We start from the raw sequence: 21,558 nt of genomic DNA on the forward strand, positions 1-21,558 counted from the left end.
GACCGGTGATGCAACAAAAGGCCTTGAACCACTAGGAATTCCCTAGTGGGCCGAGTTATAACCTCGCGGAGAGTTTTTCAGAGAAGATACTCACAAACTTCATTTATACTACAACGACTTAGTATCAAAGGCTTGTTTCCTTAATTAATCTCGGTATCTAGACATCTCACCTGCGGGGAAACAAGGATTTAATTCTTTTCGAAATTCAAGTTAATATACATACAATAATCAAAACATCTAACGCATTATGAGCATGCATGCGGTGATCTTATAATGAAATGTAACGAGCGGGGGCGTTTTCGGATCCTTTGGATAGCGTCCTTAAGTAGGTTCTCACGGATATGTGTCGAAACACGATTTCTCTCTTATTTTTCCACTCAAGTTTTGCTATCTCCAGTGTGCAGAGGGCACACGTTTCCTCACATACTCAATGACAGTCAGAGGAGCCGAGGTCGAGAAGTCACAACTACTACTTATTATCATACTATCTTACTCCTAATTGAGCTAGAGGTCTTTATTAGGTGTTTTTGGGCTTAGGAGGTAGTGTAGAAGAAAATAGAATGGAAAATTCAAAAATGATAAGTATGAGAGAATAAAGTCTTCGAGATATTTATACTAGAGAAATCTTTTTTTTCTTTCCTGCTTCTAACATGGTTTCCATACTTGGATTTTTCGAGCTTTTGTATTCCCTTTTGATTTGATTTTTGGGGGGAATTCTAACCTTGATATTTCTTTTGATTTTTGGAAACATATTTCTATTTTTTTTTTTTTCTTCAAAAGCAGTGGCGATTTTGATTTGTGACAAGGTTTTTCTCTTCATTTTTCTACACTTCATCCTATTTCTCATACTCATCATCTAGGTAGGCTTATTTATTTATGGTTAATAGATGGGTAATAATTTTTTTGGTGAAGTAGCAAGGATTAATGAAAGGTTCAATGGGGCGACTAGCGGTAAATTTTTTTTACAGGTGTGAATTTTTTGCTATATCGATCCAAAGAAGGCCTAAATTCTCGCCTAGGATTTGGGTAGTGATCAAGTAAGTAGATGTGTGAACTTCTCTATTCAGAAAAACTACTCCTCTATGTCATTACTCATATATCATACATTTTGAGGCTTTTGGTTAGATTCTTACAGGATATGAAAACTAAGTTGTCTAACCGTGGTCCTTAAACTTCACTAAGCGTGTACATTTAATGATAGTCGTCGGTGCATGAATGCTCATGAAAAGATGTAAAAACTATTGCATACGTATTAAATTAAGTTTCTAAGAACAAGTCCTAATTTTGATGCTAGGGTGAGATTTCTAAATATTTTTCATCATAGAAAGAGAAACGATAATTTGTCACTAAATACGTTTATTTAGACATTAAGTAAACTATATACAACTATGCATGCCTAATTTTTGCAAAAGGTTCTCACCACCCCCAAACAGTCGGACACTGTGTCCTCAAAATGTTAAGAGAAAGAAAGAGTATACCTGAGAGGCTTTGAGTAAAAATAAAGCTGACATCTTCCACAGAAATTTATTGTAACACACTATATATTATACATCATAAAAGTAGAAGCACATTGTTAGAGTAGCACACTGTTAGGTTATTTATTTATTTCACATCAAAGCGTAAAATAAATATGTACATGCATCAACTCACATTGCCCCTGACCTTGGCTGGGGATAGTCCCTCCTTGCCTCGTCCTGTAGAAATGTCATTCCTTTGCATCCCGCCAATCTATCATAGCTTTCCGGACTTCACTCCACTTCCTCTTCTTTGCATTGTCTAGATGAGCTATCATTTTATCATCATCGAGGGAAAGAGCGAACTTTCTTAAGATACCTTTGGCGCCGCCATGTCGAAATCGCAAAGAGCGAATTATCTTGTTTGTTGGACACATAAATTCGACCTTTACCCGATCACGAAGGTGGCCGCAAACTAAGGGAATGCGTTCGCACTATCCGCATCTTTAGAATCGCGAGGGTGATATAGTGTTGCCGAAAAGACTGAGCCTTCTTAAGATTCTCAATTACTAGTTATGTAATGTCGAAGGTGGTATGTTGCTGGGCCAATGCATGGAATGTCTTACACAATGACTTTGATGCAGTGGAAAAATGTCAATCCCCCATGATGTTCAGAAGAATAAATAATGCCAAATCACATTAACGACCACTACCGAGCTCCAACAGTTCAATCACCCATCCGAAACTGTATAATAGTTCAACCTCCAAACCGAAATCAACCCACACTACAATACAGTATAACAGTATTCAAGCCATGTACATGACCACTGTTTGTTTGGGCTCACGCCGCCATTAACGAGCCCAAATCAAACTTCGATAGTTTCATCTCAGTTTTCCGAGTTTCAATAGTTAGGACAGTTTAATATCAAATTTCAGAGAGTTATGTATTAACAACACAACAGATTTCAACAAAAAAGAAATTGATAGTAACAAGGATTTTATAAAAGTAAAAATCCATAAAATATCTACTCACCTGTATTAAAACTCAACTCGACAAATCCCTCCTCATCCGAATCGTTGTGCTCCACCGCTCGAGCAAACAAGCCGCCTCCATTTTTATTATTTTTTTATTCTCTAAAACCCTATTCTCTAGAACAATGTGATTATATACTTGGGTTTGAAACCCAAGCCCAATACAGACTCGGGCCCAGAAACCAGGCCCACATATCCCAAATCCAATCCAACCGATTTTTAAATAGTTAAATAAAATCGATTATTTTAAATACGGGTGTTACAATTGTAATCCACGATTTTTTGGAACTACATGAATGGAATGACCCATTAAGCTATCGAGATTGGGTAGATGATACCCGCGATCAAGTAGCGTAAGACTTCTTCCATAACCACTTCTTTCATGGCCGGGTTCAAACGACGCTAAGGTTCGCAAGAAGTCTTTGTGTTATCCTCCAAATGGATACGGTGAGTGCATACATTAGGGTCAATTCCCTTAATATCGGCTAGGGACCAACCAATCACAGAACGATATTCCTTAATCACCCTGATTAAGCGTGTCTCTTCCTCCTTAGATAATAGAGAAGATATAATTACCGGATGGCTACCATCCGGTAATTATATCTTCTCTATTATCTAAGGAGGAAGAGACACGTTTAATCAGGGTGATTACCATCCGGATCAAGTTGAATATATTTTAACTTAGGAGGAAGAGGTTTAAGTACCGGGGTGGTTGGTATGTCGATAAAAGCTTCTGGGGTGTCCTTATCTTGAGTAATTAATACTTGCTTAGGCAGCAGGTCTTCAAACTCTGTGTATGGAGCAACCGAAGGTTCTACAATTTGAGTAGACTCGAAGATGGTGTTGACTTCTTGTACGTAGGAGTCATCGACAAAATCTAAACTTCCAAAAGAAAGGAATTTATGCATATGGTTTTCTGGAAACGTGTTATTAAAGTAATCTTGAGCTAAGCTCTCGATCATGCTAATCTCTCCATCTATAGATGAATCTGATAACTGTTTCATCATTTTAAAAACATTTACCTCAACCGAAAGATGGCCAAAAGACAAAGACATCGAACCATTTCGGAAGTTTATAAGCACATTGGCAGTTGCCAAAAATAGACGCCCTAAGATGACCGAAACAGAGTCACTAACGACTTCTATATCGAGGATAACAAAATCAGCAGGATAGTAGAAATCTTAGACCTTAACTAGCACATTTTCAACCACACCCTTAGGATACTTAATAGACATATCCGCTAATTGCAACGTCATTTGAGTAGGTTGCATCTCTTGTAGACCTATTTGTTTGTATAAATAATACGGGAGTAAGTTGACACTTGCCCCCAGGCCTAATAAAGCGGTGGTCGTGTGAGAATCTCCTAAGGTACATTATACAGTAGGACGACCAAGGTCCTTGTACTTCACAATTCCATTATGTTCTATTAAAGTTGGAAATTGTTCAGTTACAAAGGCGTCTTTAGGAATATTTGTCCTACACCTAGTAGTGCACAACTCCTTAAGAAACTTACCGTAGTGAGGTAATTTTTTAATTGCTTCGAGAAAGGGTAGGTTAATCGTTAGATTCTTGAATACTTCCCTAATCTCGTCCAAGTTTGTATCTCTGTTTAACATAGCTAATTTCTGGGGAAACGGTGGTGTCTCTCTATGCTTAGCGTATGGTTCAACTGGATGTCTAACATTTGCTTTTTGTTTCTTAGGTTGTGGTTTAACTGATACCTCTACAGGGGTAGGCTATTCAGTTTCCATTTCAGAATCTAGTTCAATCTCCTGTGTAGGGACTACTTGTGGGGTAACTGTAGGCATAGTTACATTGTTGTCAACCACTCTACAAGAACGGAGAGTGGTGATGGCATTTAGCTCATCTACGTTTACATTTTCCGTACTAGTATTACCGTTCACCTCAAAGGCTGTGTTTGGTGTTTTACGACTAGGTATCGCTTGTCTTGGAAACACACCTTTGGATTGTACTTTCTCTTGAGCTAGCTGTTGTAAGGAAAGTTGGATAGCTTGCAAAATCTGTTGTTGAGATTGCATAAAGGTATCAAAACGATCCGGTTGTGGAAGAGTGTTAGCTATAGGTTGTGTTACAGGAACTATGTCACGTTGATTATTTATGGGTGGGTTGTGATAGTTATTATTATTAACCGGAACGATACCTCAATTTGCATTATAATTATTATAATTACCCTGACCTTGTGCTTGACCTTGTCGTGGTTGCGCTTGGTTGTTATAATTATTATAATTACTCTGACCTTGTCCTTGTCGTGGTGGAGGTTGGTTATAATTGTTTGCTTGCCTAACATTTTGATTATTAAATTCTAGAGTTGTTACTTGTTAATTATTTCTCCAACTGAAGTTGGGGTGTTGTCTCCAAGGGGCGTTAGGAATAGGATAACTATTCATTGAGCAAACGTTATCTTGTTGTAATGTTTGTTGCTTTCAAAACGAAAGGACAATAGAGTCGGGTGCTCGGACTCAAAACAGAAATTACATGGGTTGGAGTTGACATTCATGACGGGGATAGGTTTTGTTGGACATAAATAGCATCTACCTTTTTAGTTAAAGATTCGATTAAATTTTTAAGTTCTGGATCAGGTTTCATCTCAAATATACTGGCGGCTTTAGCTGTTGTAGAAGAACTAGCGGAACGGGAGATATCATCACTACCCCCTCTAATTATTATTCCGCTTTAATCGATCTTCTAAAAATTTATAAGCCTCCAAGGCTCCTTTACTTAAGAAACTACCGCCAATCATTATGTCAAGGACTTCTTTATGGTGGTGTAGAAGTCCTTTAAAAAAGGCACAAACTAACATGTCTTTCGCGAGGTTATGGTGTGGACACTCTATAAGTAGGTCGATTGAAAGCGATTCCAAGCCTCGAAAATGATTCATGAGGATTACTCCGAAAGAAATGAATCTTGGAAAGCATTTCATCGGTCTTCAGTGGTGGGTAAAAATGTTCCATAAACAGTTGAACAAGTTTAGCCCACGAGTCTACAGAATTAGGCGCTTTGGCAGTTAACCAAGACGTCGCCTTATCGGCTAAAATGAAGGGAAATACCCTCAGTTTAATTTGTTCAGCACCAACCGAAGGATGGTGGAAAGTAGTAAGGACTTGGTCAACCTTATGCATGTGCTGATAAGGTTTTTCATGGTCTAACCCATGAAAAACGGGTAACAAATTAAATATATTTGGGGGGATTCGAAAATCCCCCACTGGGTCTGATAGAACGATGTAAGATTTCGGGCTATCGCTCAAGGCTTTGTAAAAGTCTGAGAGAGGAGGAGACTCTCTTTCTTCAGCCATAATCTCAGGTGTGGTGTGTGGTGTGTGGTGTGCTAGCTAGAGGTGAAGTGAGTGCTATACTAGAAAGACGTGTTTGTTGACGTTGTCGGTTAATTATATTAGATGTTTTTCTTCGGCCTGACCTTAATCTCATGCAAGGCTAAGACCAATATTAATGCAAAACAATAACACTCCAAACAATCCTGATATGCTAGTATGAAACTCTAACAGAAGATGCGAGGTGTGGAAGAAAAGAGTACCTGAAAGCCTCCTTGCTTCGCTTATGAATAGCGTCTTGTTTAAGCGTGCTTTCGTGTGTATATAACAAGTCGAACACCGAAAACTTTGAAGAAATGGAAGTTGAAACAAAACACGTGGAAATCGAGGCGGTTTGGTAGAGGGCTAAAGGTGCTTCGAGAATATGCCTAGGCAGGGCGCAAGTCGCGCTCAAGCAAAAGGTAGGATTCCAGGCGTGTGGGCGCAGGTGGCGCTCCAAGTTGGCCTTGGTAGGGTGCAAGTTATTTCAACCAAAGGGTGGGATTCAGGGGTGTGAAGCGGTGCGCTTCCACTTTGCTTGCCCAGGCGAGTCGCCCGAGTAATTTTTCGTGGAAACTTGCAAAGCTGAAACAGACAACCACAGTGAGAATCCAAACAAGGGTGGGTGGGTTATGGGACTTTGAAAAACTATCAAAGTCTACGAGAAAACAATATTAAAGAGTACTATGCCATCTAAAGCGGTAGTTGTTGGAAGAGAAATATCCTTCTCCACCTCGGGGGATTTGTTGGTTGGTGCCGCATGGTGCGGTTGGCTTCTTGAAGTGTTTCAAGAACCACTACTTGCCCCATCTCCCTGTGATTGTGATTTTGTTACGGACTCCATTCGAGTTGCTTCACTTTCAACCCCACTGGTGCCTTTTTTTTTTCTTGACATCATTGTCAACGCCTTTTTCCTCATATTCCGAGGTCCACAAAGTTCACCAAGGGGACAAAGTCACCATTTGGCCCAAGCTTAGGCAACTAGCAAAGTGAGGACTTGTTTGCCTCTAGCGAGCCTTGCACCTAGTTTGATACTCCTCAAAAGACAGCCCAAGAACCCGCAATGTGCATCTTACGGATGATTGAATTGCAAGGCTTCTCTCGAGCGGTTTCTTCTCATCGCGCTGCTCGAGGCACGCTACTTCTTCAACATGAGCATCTTCACGGTCCTTCTTCTTGCGTAGCGATTGATGGAACTTCGTTATATAGTGCCTTGTTCTTCCGACATTACCCATTATATTTACGGTCAATCAATTTAAATTGCTCATTCTTCTCTTCCAAATTCTTTTTTTATCATCTCGGCGCAAGCTGTCAGAAGACGTTAAAAGGCGGTGAGTCCGATTAGCAATCTTCTCCGCCTATTTGTGAATGTTCATATTGGTTGCCTGGAGCTCCAAATTAGTGCGAGTTAGATCGTTTTCAAGCAAACTTTTACAATATTGACATGAATTCACAGAGACGAAGGGTAACTGGTTATCTCGGGTTTCTTTTTGTTCGGGTTTGGTCACGGGGTCTGCCAAAACTCTCTGTTGCGCCCAACATAAATACAGACCCCAAATTGGGTTGGGGTCTACCCAACACAAAATGGGGTATGTCAATAATTTTATAGTTTTACTTTTTCTATCTTTAATCGCCATTTCCATATTTTGTTGAAAATCTATTCGGACCATAAACAATGTATAACCAATAGAACTTCCTAAACACATATTTTCTTGTTGAATAGAATAACTTCTTACTCTCCCATGAAGTCAATTGTAATATTTATTTAATCTCCTGATAGCTACATACAGTATGTTAGTGTGAAAACCAATTTTTCTAGAATTACTACATGTAGGTTTTAAAGTTATCTAATTTTTTCTCCGATATATTTTTCGTGCACCACCATTAAAATAAATATTGATTAAGTTGAAGTCAATATCTATGGATTATTGGTCAAGATTAATTAAAAGTCGCATTGGGTGGGGTGTGTCAAAATCTTAATAGATTTATTCATTTAAATGAAAGGATGTTAGATATTCATGAGATTATAAAAAAAAAAAAAAAATTATTTTATTGAATTGAAATGGGTTAACCAAAATTCAAGACAAACATTTGCATACTATCTTCTTCAATCTTTTATTTGCAAACAATGGGTGTATGAGGGCATTTTTGTATTTATATATTTTTTAGCTTAGAGGGCATTTTTGTCACAAATTATTTTGGCCCTTGGCAAATAGCAATTTGGTCATTAGCAATAGCCGGATCCTTTTTTTTTTTTTTTGAAAACCAATTTTGTAGGACCAAAAATTATTTTATGTGTGAAAAACTACTTTATATTTTTCTAGAAAAATGGAGACCAGACGTGTTTATTTTTTCAAAAACTGATCTTTCTCTAATAAATATTTAATGGCAAGAAATAAATAGGATCCAAACACCCTCGACAACTTTTAGACTTTGGCAAGAGAAAATTGCAAGGCATTGCCTTTACTCAAGAATAAAATGATATATACTAGATAATTGCATGTTAAAAATAGTGCACATCTTAATATGACCTGATGACCACTATCATTGGGCATGCCGCCTAAGGGTATCTCATAAATAATCTATATAACAAAAAAGGAAAGTATGGGGCCCCCTAAATAAGAGTTACTAATGTATTGTATTTACCCCAAAAAAGGGTCTCCCCTAAATACACACAAAAAAAAAGTCAAAGTGGGTTGACCGAATTTTTTTTCTCTACCCAAAAAAAAATTATTGAGGAATTCTCTACCCGGGTATAAGTTTGTAAAAGGCTCGTGTGTCACTCTAAGTGACGTCCCATCCTTTTTTAGTTCTAAAGGTGGCATTTGTAAATTTTAAACTCTGGGCGTCACTTGTCACGTATGTATGTAGATATTTAATGTTTATTTCTTATTAGTAGTATACTAGAGTGTAATAAGAGTTGTAAAATCCTAATAGCCCTCCATTGGAGATGCCTTAATGCTAGTGGCATAGTATTTTGTCAATAGGGATTACGGCCCAAGGACAAAACCCAATAATAGTTTCGCCCCAAGTCCATCCTAAATTTTAATTATGGATTTAAGGAAAATCGAACTGACGTAAGCAATTTTCATTAATAATTTCGGCTCAAGAACAAACTGAGCTGACATCATCATATATAAATATAAAATTACACAGTTTTCTTTACCCTATGTAAATTTAAATTTTAATATGAAAATGTAAATTTACACAATATGTACATTTGTATTTACATTTATATGTGAAAATTTATATTTACACAGTATTTTTAGTATTTTGTAAAATTATATTATGTAAATTTAAATTTACATTGAGGGTGGACTTGGGGGTGAAAAAATTGGAAAATTACTTGTTGTTTTGTCAGCTGGAAAAAAGGCCCAGTAAGAAACAGATCCAAGTCAGAAAACAAAAAGGCTTAAAACTAGAAAAATGGTTTTTCTTGACAAATCAATCTAGTTGTTGTTTGATCTCATTTACTAGTGTAGTGGTCTTTACTTAATGGAAGAAAACAAGCAATCCCAATCCGGAGATAAGAAGAAAGAAGAGAAAGTCGTTGTCGGTGGAGGATGGGGAGGTTGGGGACTTGCTCGTTTTCCCGTTCTTTCGGATCTTCAAAAAGCTGCTACTCTTGCTGCCGAAGAGCTTTCCCGCAATGTAATTATTTCTTAACTACACTTTTAATTATTAGTTAATAATAATAATTTGGTTGATTGAAATATTTTATTATGTTTTGTTGCCTTTTAGGCTGTTGAGGTTGCTAAAAATGCTGCAAAGAGCATTGGAGATATGCAAAACACAGTTCTTGACTCAGAATCTCCCAAGAAGGAAGAAGCAAAACAATCCGATGATGATGATGATGAACTGCGCAAGTCCACCCTTGATAAATTTGAAAAAGCCAGTGAGGATTCTCTTCTGGGACAGGCAAGCATTACATTTTCAAAGAGCCTTTCCCTGTTAATTTTCTATACAAATTTTCATTGTTTCTCATGTATGTCATTTTCTTTTGTCATGTCATGTGTAGGGTTTAAAGGTTCTTGATACTTCTGTGGAAAACATTGCATCAGGAGCATGGCAAGCATTAGGCAATGCCTGGAAAGGGGGCTCAAGCTTTGTTCTGAAGTATGTTCGCCTATAACTGGATGTTGTTGGTAGCAATTTTTGTCAGTTGCTTGTTTACTTTGCTCAAGAGAATAATGATATGAGTCCATCTTTCACGACGTGGATACTCACATACTGTCACAAAGAGAGTAATAAAAATCATATAGATCTAAATTTAGTTGTTTTTAACGATGATGCCACTTGTTAGGAATTTTATTTCATTTTGTGTTCTATATCACAAACTTGGACTACGAGTTTTGTATATTCGAACAATGAAATTCAGATTGCCTGAATCCTTTGCTTAATGTGTTGAAGGTACGATTTTCGTTGCCCAACACCGTTTTGCAGTTTACTAGTAATAGTTATATCATTTGGTTTAACTTTAAATAAAACATTTGAAAACAAATGGAGGAGGGGATCTTTTAGATATTCTCAAAATATGTATGAGAGACGAAAAGTTAATTGCAAGCTTTCTATAAACTTGCAAACTTCTATTCGGATTTGTTGGGTTCTCTGGCCTTGGGTTCAGTAACCAGGCACAATTATGGTAAATGTTGCTTGAATGTGTACTGTGGCCAGTGTTAGACCTTTTGGGAGTGGGCCCCAGGTCTTTGGTTCACTTCCAACTTCACCTGCGAAAATAAAAAGAGAGGGGGGGGGGGGGAGTTTGTTCAAACAAAAGGAACCATGTCAGTATTATCCTGTATATGGAGATTTGGGTTTTTATATGTTAAACTTACTTTTGTGCATGCAATCTGGTGATGGATGCTTCAGGCTTGAGACTTCTGCTGCAAACATTGCTGATTCTATTCAACATGGTAGTTTGCCTGTACCAGATGGTTCTGTTACTCCTTCTCTATTAGAGGTATCCTGTGTGCTCATCATATCCTTCTTGTATTCAGCAAAGTTGCTATATTATATAGGATATTCTTCAAAATTGCTTATCCCAACCTCTGCATTACAGTCTGGAAAAGCTTTTACTGCTAAGGGAATGCAAGTGCTTGAGCAGCGAGGTAAAGAAACCATGGAATTACTGATTAACGAGACTGGTATCGAAGTTGATAAGGATTTGAAGGATGGTGAGGAAGAGCAACTTTTTGAGGAAGTTACTTTTGATCGATGCTTCTACATTTATGGAGGCCCAGAGCAGCTGGAGGTTATATTTTCTTTTATATTCCTTTGTTTATGATTAGAATATTGTCTGTGTGCATGAATTACTAAGATGAATGGCTTTTGGTTGATAATAGGAATTGGAGGCATTGTCCAACCACTATGCATTGTTATTCAACCGGAGAAAAGCAAAATTGTCGTCAGAGCAGAAGTCTTTCTATGATGCAAAACTTAAACAGATCCAACAGATTTTCAGTTTGGATTCTGAAATTGATGGAAGTGATTCTGATAAAGGGAAGAAAGTTGAGACTTCAGAAGAGGGAACTGGAGATGAGATGAAAATCTTGCGTGATTCAAGTGTCAGCAAGGCTGCTGATATGGCTGCTGGGTAATAAATTAATAAAATTCATTTACTAACTTCTGTTGTCATACTTGTATTGCTCTAAGTAGGTAGTGTTTTTCTTCCTGTGTTCTTGTGTTATCTTTCTTACAGCCGGATGCATATATCTAATAACTTTGTTGTCTAATATATCTTTTCAACTGTTTGAACTTATTCTCATTGTTACCCGTTTAACTGGAGAATTTTGATACTCGTTGTCTACAATAGATCTTGATGGTCATGTACTCGTGTTTCAACTGTGTGTAACTGTCTATGCTTTTAGTAATCGTGATGTTAAAAGAAACAATCCGCATGTTGTTAAAGCTTTGGGTTGGGTCCACCATCCATTTTTCCTAGGTGGCCACATTGAAAGTGATCAACTGTGTTAATAAAGTATGATGTGAATAGGATTGGTTTAAATATAGCCAAACCCCCAGATCTACCAATAGAATCATCTGGAAAAATCTTGTGCTTCAGCAATCTAAATCCCTTGACAGTATCCAGATTTTGGACCTAACATGATCTTGCATACGGGTAACGTTTTTGCAGATTCACAACTATCCTAGCTGGGTTAGCTGCGAGTGAAATCATCCAACGAACTGCTGGCCGGCTTGAAATGATCCACTCAGAAGGGGTCCATGTATGATGATATGTCGATAGTAGTACTGTATATTTTACTTCATTTGAAGAATATCTGCTTTTTATAACTTCATTATTCTCCCACAGAGACTCTCAGAACTATGCTGCTTTGCAGTTTCCCAATTACTGATACTGGGAAAATCGATCACATCTAGTGCAAGCCAACCACAGAATGAAGATGAAGAGCAGGATGTCATGAAAGTTGACTGGCCTGAGGATTCTATTGAAAAAGCCAAAATCATCAGATCAAAGGCGCATATAATGGCAGGAGATGTAGAGGCAGTCTCAAACAGTTTTGTCATGGGTAAATCTTGCATGTCCTTTCAATTAGATTTTTCATACTGTTCCTGCAAAAACGATCAGTAAAAATGTAGCTGTGTGGTGCTAGATTTATTCTGTTCATTGACTAGGTAACGTGAGATTTAGTTGTGATGTCCGCCAACGCTACTTGCATATAATAAAATGACGAAAAGAAAAAGCACAGAGATTTCAACTTCTTAAACTACCCCAAGATAACAAATTTCAGGACAGGGCATCCTTTGCCGGTTCATTTTTAAACTGGAGTTTCTGATATGAATTATGATGAACTGAAAAGCAATTTGTAACTTTTTGCTGATCATTCCAAGTCATTAAAAAAGAATTATATATGACGTGCTGATTACTTTTAGACTTTTGAAGGCCTTTTATTAATCTTATTAATTATTAAATTTCTGTCAAGTATTTTCCAATTTTAATATTTTTTATTAGACAAAAACTTAGGTTTATGGTTTTATGTATGAAGGCAATTGTGCATATTTGTTGTTGGTTATTTTAGATTGGAATTTAAACCCTAGAGTGGTGTCTTTTTTTTGGGAAAAACCTAGTTTTAGTGGATAGAGCTTAATAGATCTTTTCGATCTCTGTTTGAGAAATTCTAGATTTTGTTATATATATTTTTCATTGGCTTAATTCCGACATCTGGTTACTGCTGAATTTTGGTTGTCATGCTATTCTTCCTATAATACTCAGGTATCTCAGACGTCGTCGAAGCTTATCAGGCAGCGCTAAAAGGTGCCAATGTTGATCTTCCTGATGGCCCCTCACAGAACTCAATCCAGGAAAAAGCCAATGCCATGTCAGATAATTTACACCATGACCATGCCACTGCCATGGACAAAATCCAGGATGGGCTTCAATACTTGGCGTTTCTAGTTCTGTCGACCTCCATGCCATCTGCATGAATGTCAGCAAATCTCACTCTATTTCTCAACTCCCATTGTTAGTTGTATTTGTAAATAATAGTCTGTTAAATTGTCGGGGTGATCCCGTGGCACATTGGAGTTGTGTTTATGCTACAACTGACAACGCTTGTGCTGGTCAACCCACGTAACCGTAACATAAAAGTAACACGTTCATCTTGCTCTTAATATCCCGTAACTTCGTATGCTAGTAGTGGACTATCGCATGCTAAATGGGAGTTGGTTTTTAGTTTTATGATTTATTTAGGAGGATGATTTATTAAATATACATTGTGATTACTGAAAGATCTGATGACCGAATATACGTATTAAATACGTAGCAGTTCTCAAATACAAAACAAAAACTTTGTCGTAACTCTAATTATTACTCTGGCATTTTAGTACTATTCGTGTTGGCTGTCCGTTGCTCCGTCCCCCAAGTGATGGACGCCTTATCTCAAGCTCTCAACGCCATCATGTACGTCAATGTGTCAAACTTCCTCGAGGTTGTTTTTTTTTTCGCTAATAACTTCCTCAAGGTATGGTAGCACAACATGGTTAAAGCGGATGAGGAGCTCAGTTAAAATTTTATTCGTAGGGAAGAACACTATACAACAGATATAATGGTGATGGAGAATTTCACCATACAACAGGAAACAATAATACAAACTAAAGCATCAAAACACACCTATCCTAAACATAACAGCAGCAAAAAAGAAGATTACTAACTCCTGAACAGTTGCTCCCAATGCACCAACAGATCCTGGAATCTGTAACCTCTGTTAATGGAGCTCAATCACTTGGGTAGTCCTCTTACAGAGTTGCAGGTATTTTGTGTTCCAACGGTGGGTTGAACTGTTACAGGCCAAGTATATGAAATTATGAACACTGAAGAAGGCTTTGTAGTACTATCCTTCAGACCAGCATGTGTACACGCAAGGTTGAGCTGTGCTGCTCACAGAAGTATGCTGTTTTTTCTCTCTCGAATAAGGAAGACAGCCGACGTCCTTTTTATTCTCTGCTCTCTTTCCTCTATGATTGAACCTTCAGAAGATCAATGGGCTAGAGAGAGAATGAGAGACTGACGAATAAGTCTTACTGTTCCCCACGCTCACCGACAGTAATGATAGTGTCTGTACAGAAATTAACATCTAGTCCCCCATTTTCCGCTTTGACCCCTTCAATCAAGCCCCCATCTCATTCCAACAGGACGGTGTGCGTGTACTACATAGATCAAAATGCTGGAAATTTGGATTTAACCAACACTTGACAAATCAAAATGCTGGAAAATTATCATTTTTTACGCATACACACTTGACAATCACAGACCTATGTTACTCCTTCAGAATAATACAAACAAACCCACAACGAAAGAAAAATGCACTCGACCAGTCCCATGGGCTATAAGACCAGTCACCACTCGACCAGCAGTCTAACTGAATTATTATCACAGTCAATTTAAAAACAGAATAACTTACTAGAAAACCTAGTGTCTAAAAGTGTTATAGGTTTCACGACTATCAATGGACGTTCAGAATATGTCTTCCTGCTGTTCCTTTCCCAGTACACTACTATTGCTATCTCACTGCTGTACCTTTTTTTCTTTCTCAGTCATCACTCTCTAGCTGTATATATTCAGTTATTCACTCCAATCCCCACTCCACCCCACAAAAAAATCAGCCTCTCCCTCGGTCTCTCTCCAATGCCTGTAGTTTCCAACAACAAAGCCCAGCACGTTGGTGCACCACCAGAGCAAGAACAACTCCCGTGTCCACGTTGTGAATCAAACAACACCAAGTTTTGTTACTACAACAACTACAACTCCTCTCAACCACGTTATTTTTGCAAAGCATGTCGTCGTTATTGGACTCAAGGGGGTGCCCTTAGAAACATTCCTATAGGTGGTGGAACCCGTAAAAATACTTATAAGCGCACCCGCACCAGCCCCAACTCCACCCCTCAGTCTTCAATCACCCAAACCACTGAACCTAGTAATGTTTCCATCCCGTTGAACTTGCCAGGTAGCTTCACTTCTTTGTTGAATACACCCGGGGCAGATTTTGTGGGACTTGGGTTTGATAACATGGGACCAGGGGTTTGGTCTTCCTTGATGATGAACTATGGTCATTTTGGTGGTAATACGTGGCAGCTTGGGAATGACTGTCATGCTGCTCTGGTAGATGGTGATTGCATCAATGCTTTGGCTAGATCTTACCAGAAAATAGCTCAAGTGGTCCATCAAAGTAGTCCTTCACTTCGTTAGTCGTTTGTGTTGTAATTTTTCTTGAAATAGGCAAGAAACAGTACACTGAACAAGGATCGTTATGTAATATTTTTGGTTTCTTCTTTTTGAGGCTTTAGAATCAAACATGCTACTTTTGTCCAAGAGGATGCAAATTTCATGATTTAAGGAGAAAGCCCCTCTCCCCCCGATTTAATCACGTATAGTGAACTTTAATTTAGAAAGGCATCCTTGTGTTAACCAAACAAAAGAGCAAATGAACAATCAACGGGTCCAGGCTATTAGTTTTCGGGGTCCTGGATTTTCTGAAAAACATAAATACAAGTATACAACATAACTTAACATCACAGTGACTCAACAGAGTTACATAGGGCAAGAAGTTGCTGAATCGCGGAATTGAAGGAAATTGTCACGGGGAGCAAGGGCAGGCTTGTGTTCTACAGTGACTTGCATTAAGCAACACAATACGGCCTAAATTAACAAACATTCCCATATGGTCAATGAACACGGTTGTAACAACGTTTCTAAATGGCGTCAACTCAAAAAAAAACAAAATCCACAATGATGAATTTTATAAGATTTTAGTTCCTTCTGTCCTTTTAGCATAACCAAATCTAAAACGAGGATGCACCGATGCATGCTACACTGTTTATTTAATAGTCTAGAGTTCAGAATTAGACTGTGAGCAATTCTTCTATTTTCAAATGATCTGATTTCTATATCCTTTAATGGGTCATACATAAATTCGTGGAACAGATATGACAAGGATTTTAGTCCTCCTGGGCTCCAGGAGGCAAATTTATTAGGCGGCATCAGCATTGTGAGCAATATAACTATATAAGCAACTATGGCAAAGCCAAACTTGGTGCACAACTGCACAACCTGGCAGCAAAAAAACACTCTCAATACAAGGAATTAATCATATGACCACATACGGGAAAGATTAAGTTTTGTCATTAATTTAAAACTGGGATTTGATATATAAATATATAATCTCTAAGTAGCCAAATAAAGCAAGGTGCTTTTACTCTCTAGGCATCCAAAATGGAAGAACATTAGTGTTACACATTTTATTTCTCCTCTTTGGTCATATAAATCCAAGGTTTTTTTTTTTCTCATCCTATAAATATTTCTACCCTGTTTATTCTTAGTTAAATTGTGGATATTTCGCTAGGAAGAATTGAAGTTTAATTGGATGGAACGACGCATTTTCTGTTGTCTGACTGCTTTTCTCATTCTTAAGGCTCAGTTTTATTGCTTAGTAGGTATGTATAGGCAGCTATATACAAATTCTCTTTCTATCCCATTTTTTGGTGTTTTGGTTCGTGGAATTCAAATTTTCGGATAATTTAGTACTTTGTTCATTGGCACTCTTGGTGTTTCACAACAGCCAAGAAAATCGGGTAACTCAGACTCTCAGAGGGTATTTTAAGATCACAGATGTGGCCATATGGCTCCAAAAATAAATGTTTGTTTAAATATGTAAGTCAGTAGTCACTTGTGAGTGCCAAGTCAAGCGTTACTAATCCAGTATAATTATTTTGTATTATCTGAATGATTTCCAATTGATTTTGTACATTATCTCGTAGGGGCTGAAGGCATTGGGGTGAACTATGGAATGCAAGGTAACGATCTTCCAAGCCCAAACCAGGTTGTAGCCCTTTGCAAATCGAAAAACATAACAAGGCTTCGCCTTTTCGACCCCAATCCGATTGCCTTGAAGGCGTTACAAGGGTCAGGAATTGAAGTTGTCCTTGGTGTCCACAATTTGGACATTGATCTCCTTGCCAGAGGCCTATCAAATGCCACAGAGTGGATCAACACCAACGTGATGCCATACGCGCCCACATTACATTTTCGATACATATCAGTTGGCAATGAGGTTATTCCTAGTGACCTAGCAGAAAAAATGCTTCCAGCCTTGCAAAATCTTGATGCTGCCTTAAAAGGTGCCAACCTTTCTATCCCAGTTACCACAAGTGTATTCTTAACCGTGTTAGGAACATCCTATCCTCCTTCCAAAGGCGAATTTTCCCCAATTTCCACACCAGTAATGACGCCAATCGTCCAATTCTTGGAATATAAGAAGTACCCATTACTTTGCAATGTGTATCCTTCCTTTGCGTACTCCGATGACCCCAAAACAGTACGGTTGGACTATGCTATTTTCAACACAACAGACATAGTCGTCAAGGATGGGGAGCTGGGATATAAGAACATATTTGATGCCATGGTCGATGCAATGTATTCAGCACTAGAAAAAGCGGGTGCACCCAATGTTGAAGTGGTTGTGAGTGAGTGTGGATGGCCATCGGGTGGAAATGATCAGTTCGCTACAATCGCCAATGCCCAAACACACAACAACAACTTGATTGGTCATGTGACATCCATAACTGGGACACCAAAGAGGCCAGGCAAGAGTATAGAGACCTACATTTTTGCACTGTTCAATGAAAATCTGAAAGAAGATCTGAATGAGCAGCACTGGGGTCTGTTCTACCCCAACATGACAGAGGTGTATCATGTTAATTTATCTCCTCACGTCAGTCCCGGCAGTGAACATTCTAAAGCTAATATCGGTAGTGAAAGTAAGTGGTATATGAAAAATAACTTATTTTTCTTATGTATCGTACTATCTTTCATTAATTAAGAAGAATGGATCAATGGGAAGGTGAATCAAGAGTATCAAATTGTTGCTGATTATACTGAACATATTGTATTGATTCAGCTTTCAATATTCAAGTCGTAAGCAAATTTTGTTCACAGGATTAAACTGCATTTGGATGATGTTCAAATATCAACAGTTAGAAAAATAGATTTGCACAAATCTATTGAGATATAAATGTGTAATTTGTCTCCCAAGTTACCCCACTTGAAATGAAATGGGTTTCATTTGAAAAAGTACATAACGAGAGAAAAATGGATATAAATGAGTAACTGATGGTGTTGTCATATTCTGAAATACAACTACACTTTGTTATTCCTTTAAACCAAAACAGAAAAGAAAACAAAAACAAATTTTGTTCGGTAAAGAAGAAGAAAGAAAAGAAATTTGTCTTAAGTTGTTAAGAATATACAACTTAATTGTATTTACTCTTTACCAATTACCAAACTATACAAATATTTTGTCTTGTAAGTGTTTTGTACTTTTTAGTTAAATCTGAGCTTAGTGTAGATACACTATGTCCTTAAGACAGATTTTTCCCCTCACGGTGCTTGAAGGTTGATGGGAAACTGTCTCCCAAGATAGAACGGATTTCCTTATATAGAAAGTTAGCACTTCAATTCTATAGAATCAACAAACACAACATAGTATTTGACTAAGAGCAGAGGAAGAAGAGAAAAATCAGAAATGCGTGATCTAGTGTATCTTTCTCTCCAAATTCATCCACTATTCATAGGTGAGAAATGTCTTTTCGAAACAACACACTGACTCTTTGAAAAAATTAGCCGGGCACCTCTTTAAAAAGTCACATGTTTCGAAAGGACGCACCATTTCGGCATAAAGTATTGTTTCGAACCAGTGCCTATTTCGAAAGGTCACACCTTTTCGGCATAAAACACTGTTTCGAACCAGTGCCTATTTCAAAAGGTCACACATTTTCGGCATAGTGCACTGTTTCGAACCAGTGCACCCATTCAAAAAGGTTTTTCTTTTTTTACGTACTGTTTCAAGTGAAACCCATTTCATCTCAAATGGGATAACTTGGGAAACAAATTATTCATTCATATCTCAATAGATTGGTGCAAAGGTTTGTTCATGATATATTTGTTATATATCAATTTGATTTTCTTGTTTACTTAACAATAAGTATATTTTCGGAATAAGTTTCCTAACACAGATTTCTCTTTTTTGCCTTGAATTAATTTTGGTTATACTTATTGTTAATGCACTAACAATCATGAAGTGTTTTGTTCACGTTTCGTTGAGAAGCGGTGGTCAAAAGATTGATATGTGGCAAAAACATTTTCTTGCCATAGTTCATCACTATGATCTTTCCATGCGATGGGACAGGTATGTATTTCTAGTTAATTACACACTCAGAAATTATATTTTGGCAGTTCTTTAATAGTGAACGCTAAGGTGGCCTTCGAAATTCCTTCAATCTGTTTGAAGAGATGTGAAAGAAGGGAATGGTTCACGACTGATTGAATGAAAAATCGATTTGCTTCAACAAAGTGCTTTAAGCACACTAGTTTGTGTCCAATCTAATGGAATGGACGTTTAATAACTTAAATAACCACCATGGTCTTTGTAATGGTCTTGGCGCCATATGGTTTGGGTTTAAACAAAGATGGTTCATTGAACATGGGTGGAATTAAAGTGAACTTGAAGAAAAGGTGCGACTGTTTGAAAAGGCAAAAACTTGGAAGCGGAACCAAGATATTTCGAACAAGACATCAGCCTGTTGGTAATTAAGATAAGGTTCAAAACTTTTGTGACTCTTTGTGAACATAACCAATAACCAACAAAAGTACTAAATGGTTGACTATTCAGTCTTGTGAATGTCAACATACTTGTAAGGAAATTGAGATCTTAGAAGTGTTTAGATATTATATGAATGATATGTGACATTCTTTAACAAGACGCCTCACTTGAAAAACATATACTAAATGGTTTTCCAATTTATTGACTTTGTCATGAGAAATTGGAAAATGTGGGGGATTATGTATCTTCAAAATTGGAAATTTGTTGAAGCATTACTCAAAAGACATCAAATGTGGTGTTTTACTCTAGGAGAGATGTATAAATTTCAAGGAAATCCTCAAAACAAACGTGCATAAGTCCATTATGGAATCAGAATTCATAACGTTGGACAAGGCTTGAGAAGAAGCAGAGTGGCTTTGAAATTTTTTTAGAGGATATTCTAAACTGGGTTAAACCTGTGCCAGCAGTGTGTATACACAGTGACAACCAATCTGATATGTGTAGAGCACATAGTAGCATGTATAACGGAAAGTCTCGACACATACGTCGTAGACATAACACCATTAGACAATTGCTCTCAAATGGAGTTATCTCAATCGACTCTGTAAGGTTAAAAGATAACATTGCGGATCCGCTTACAAAAGGTTTAACAAGAGAGAAAGTGGAAAGATTATCAAGGGGAATGAGCTTAAAGCCTTTGAGATAATCAACCAAGAATCCTCATAATGGAAAAACCAACCTAGTTGACTGGAGATCCTAAGATCTAGGTTCAAAGGGCCAACTGAATTATGTCTGTGATTCAGTAAGCACTAGAGAGTAATACTATACTTTAACTCATTCATATATAAGATAGTGCATAGCTGCCGCGAGACTCAAGATAAATTAAGCTTTTAATTATTTACTATATCTTAGAAAGTTATGTTATTCAAGTGGAGTATTGCAGGATACTCTTTATAGAAATCATCTATGTTAGTGCAAAGTGGGGCCATTTCTATGAGAATTTTAAAGGCAAATGTCTCAGAAGCACTATCTGAAACCAAAAAGTGTTCAAAGCCAAAATGAAAACAAATCGTGATAACCAACAATATTCGAGAAGGTACTACGTGAAGATGATTGCCTAGGTTTATACAAACGACTGACAGTTCAAAGACATTAATTGAAGTCTACTGATCATCCAATTAAATTTGATCGTCTTTCACTAAGGTAAGCTCAAGGCCTCTCATCCTACTTGACCTGATGCGGTATCTTTTCATTTGTAAAAGAACAGAAATCCGATGTTTATGATAGAAGAATGGATCTTCATTCATGTGGAGGATTGTTAGAAAAATAAATTTGCACTAATCCATTGAGATATGAATGAATAATTTGTCTCCCAAGTTACCCCACTTGAGATGAAATGGGTGATAAGCACCCAAAACTGTAATATTAAACCCCATTGAGACATATAAATTTGGTTAATTATGTGTTTAATAATCATGAAATAAGTATATTTTCGTACTTTTGTAGGTCTTCGTAGTAAACATGAAAATATTGGTTAAACCTGAGTTAAAGCACGGGGAACGATGTATATATGAATTCTTCCAAATCAGCCATGTGAAGCTAAACAAAGACGGATCAAAGCCGGGGACTCAA

At 37.5% G+C, this 21,558-nt stretch overlaps 2 protein-coding genes and 1 pseudogene across 2 annotated transcripts; all 3 read left to right on the top strand.

The window, feature by feature from the left end:
* Positions 1 to 9,201: 9,201 nt before the first annotated feature.
* On the top strand, positions 9,202 to 13,561 carry LOC147501552 (BAT2 domain protein). Its single transcript, XM_086606604.1, has 9 exons — positions 9,202 to 9,466; positions 9,557 to 9,733; positions 9,834 to 9,931; positions 10,685 to 10,775; positions 10,875 to 11,066; positions 11,158 to 11,408; positions 11,949 to 12,039; positions 12,126 to 12,342; positions 13,047 to 13,561. The coding sequence occupies exons 1-9, from the start codon at positions 9,311 to 9,313 to the stop codon at positions 13,256 to 13,258; spliced, it is 1,485 nt and encodes a 494-aa protein (XP_086462730.1). The 5' UTR covers positions 9,202 to 9,310; the 3' UTR covers positions 13,259 to 13,561.
* A 1,396-nt stretch (positions 13,562 to 14,957) lies between these two features.
* LOC147501553 (dof zinc finger protein DOF3.4-like) lies at positions 14,958 to 15,518 on the top strand. The gene has a single exon (XM_086604334.1). The coding sequence runs from the start codon at positions 14,958 to 14,960 to the stop codon at positions 15,516 to 15,518; it is 561 nt and encodes a 186-aa protein (XP_086460460.1).
* A 1,543-nt stretch (positions 15,519 to 17,061) lies between these two features.
* LOC147501554 (putative glucan endo-1,3-beta-glucosidase GVI pseudogene) lies at positions 17,062 to 18,246 on the top strand (annotated as a pseudogene).
* Positions 18,247 to 21,558: the final 3,312 nt, after the last annotated feature.

The sequence above is a fragment of the Coptis chinensis genome, chromosome 4 (assembly GCF_015680905.1).
Source record: "Coptis chinensis isolate HL-2020 chromosome 4, ASM1568090v1, whole genome shotgun sequence".
NCBI lineage: Eukaryota > Viridiplantae > Streptophyta > Magnoliopsida > Ranunculales > Ranunculaceae > Coptis > Coptis chinensis.

Coding starts and splice junctions, on each gene's coding strand:
- LOC147501552 (XM_086606604.1), top strand. CDS start 9,311: ATGGAAGAAAACAAGCAATCCCAATCCGGAGATAAGAAGAAAGAAGAG. Junction 9,932..10,684: donor GGCTCAAGCTTTGTTCTGAA/GTATGTTCGCCT, acceptor TGGATGCTTCAG/GCTTGAGACTTCTGCTGCAA. Junction 11,067..11,157: donor GAGGCCCAGAGCAGCTGGAG/GTTATATTTTCT, acceptor GGTTGATAATAG/GAATTGGAGGCATTGTCCAA.
- LOC147501553 (XM_086604334.1), top strand. CDS start 14,958: ATGCCTGTAGTTTCCAACAACAAAGCCCAGCACGTTGGTGCACCACCA.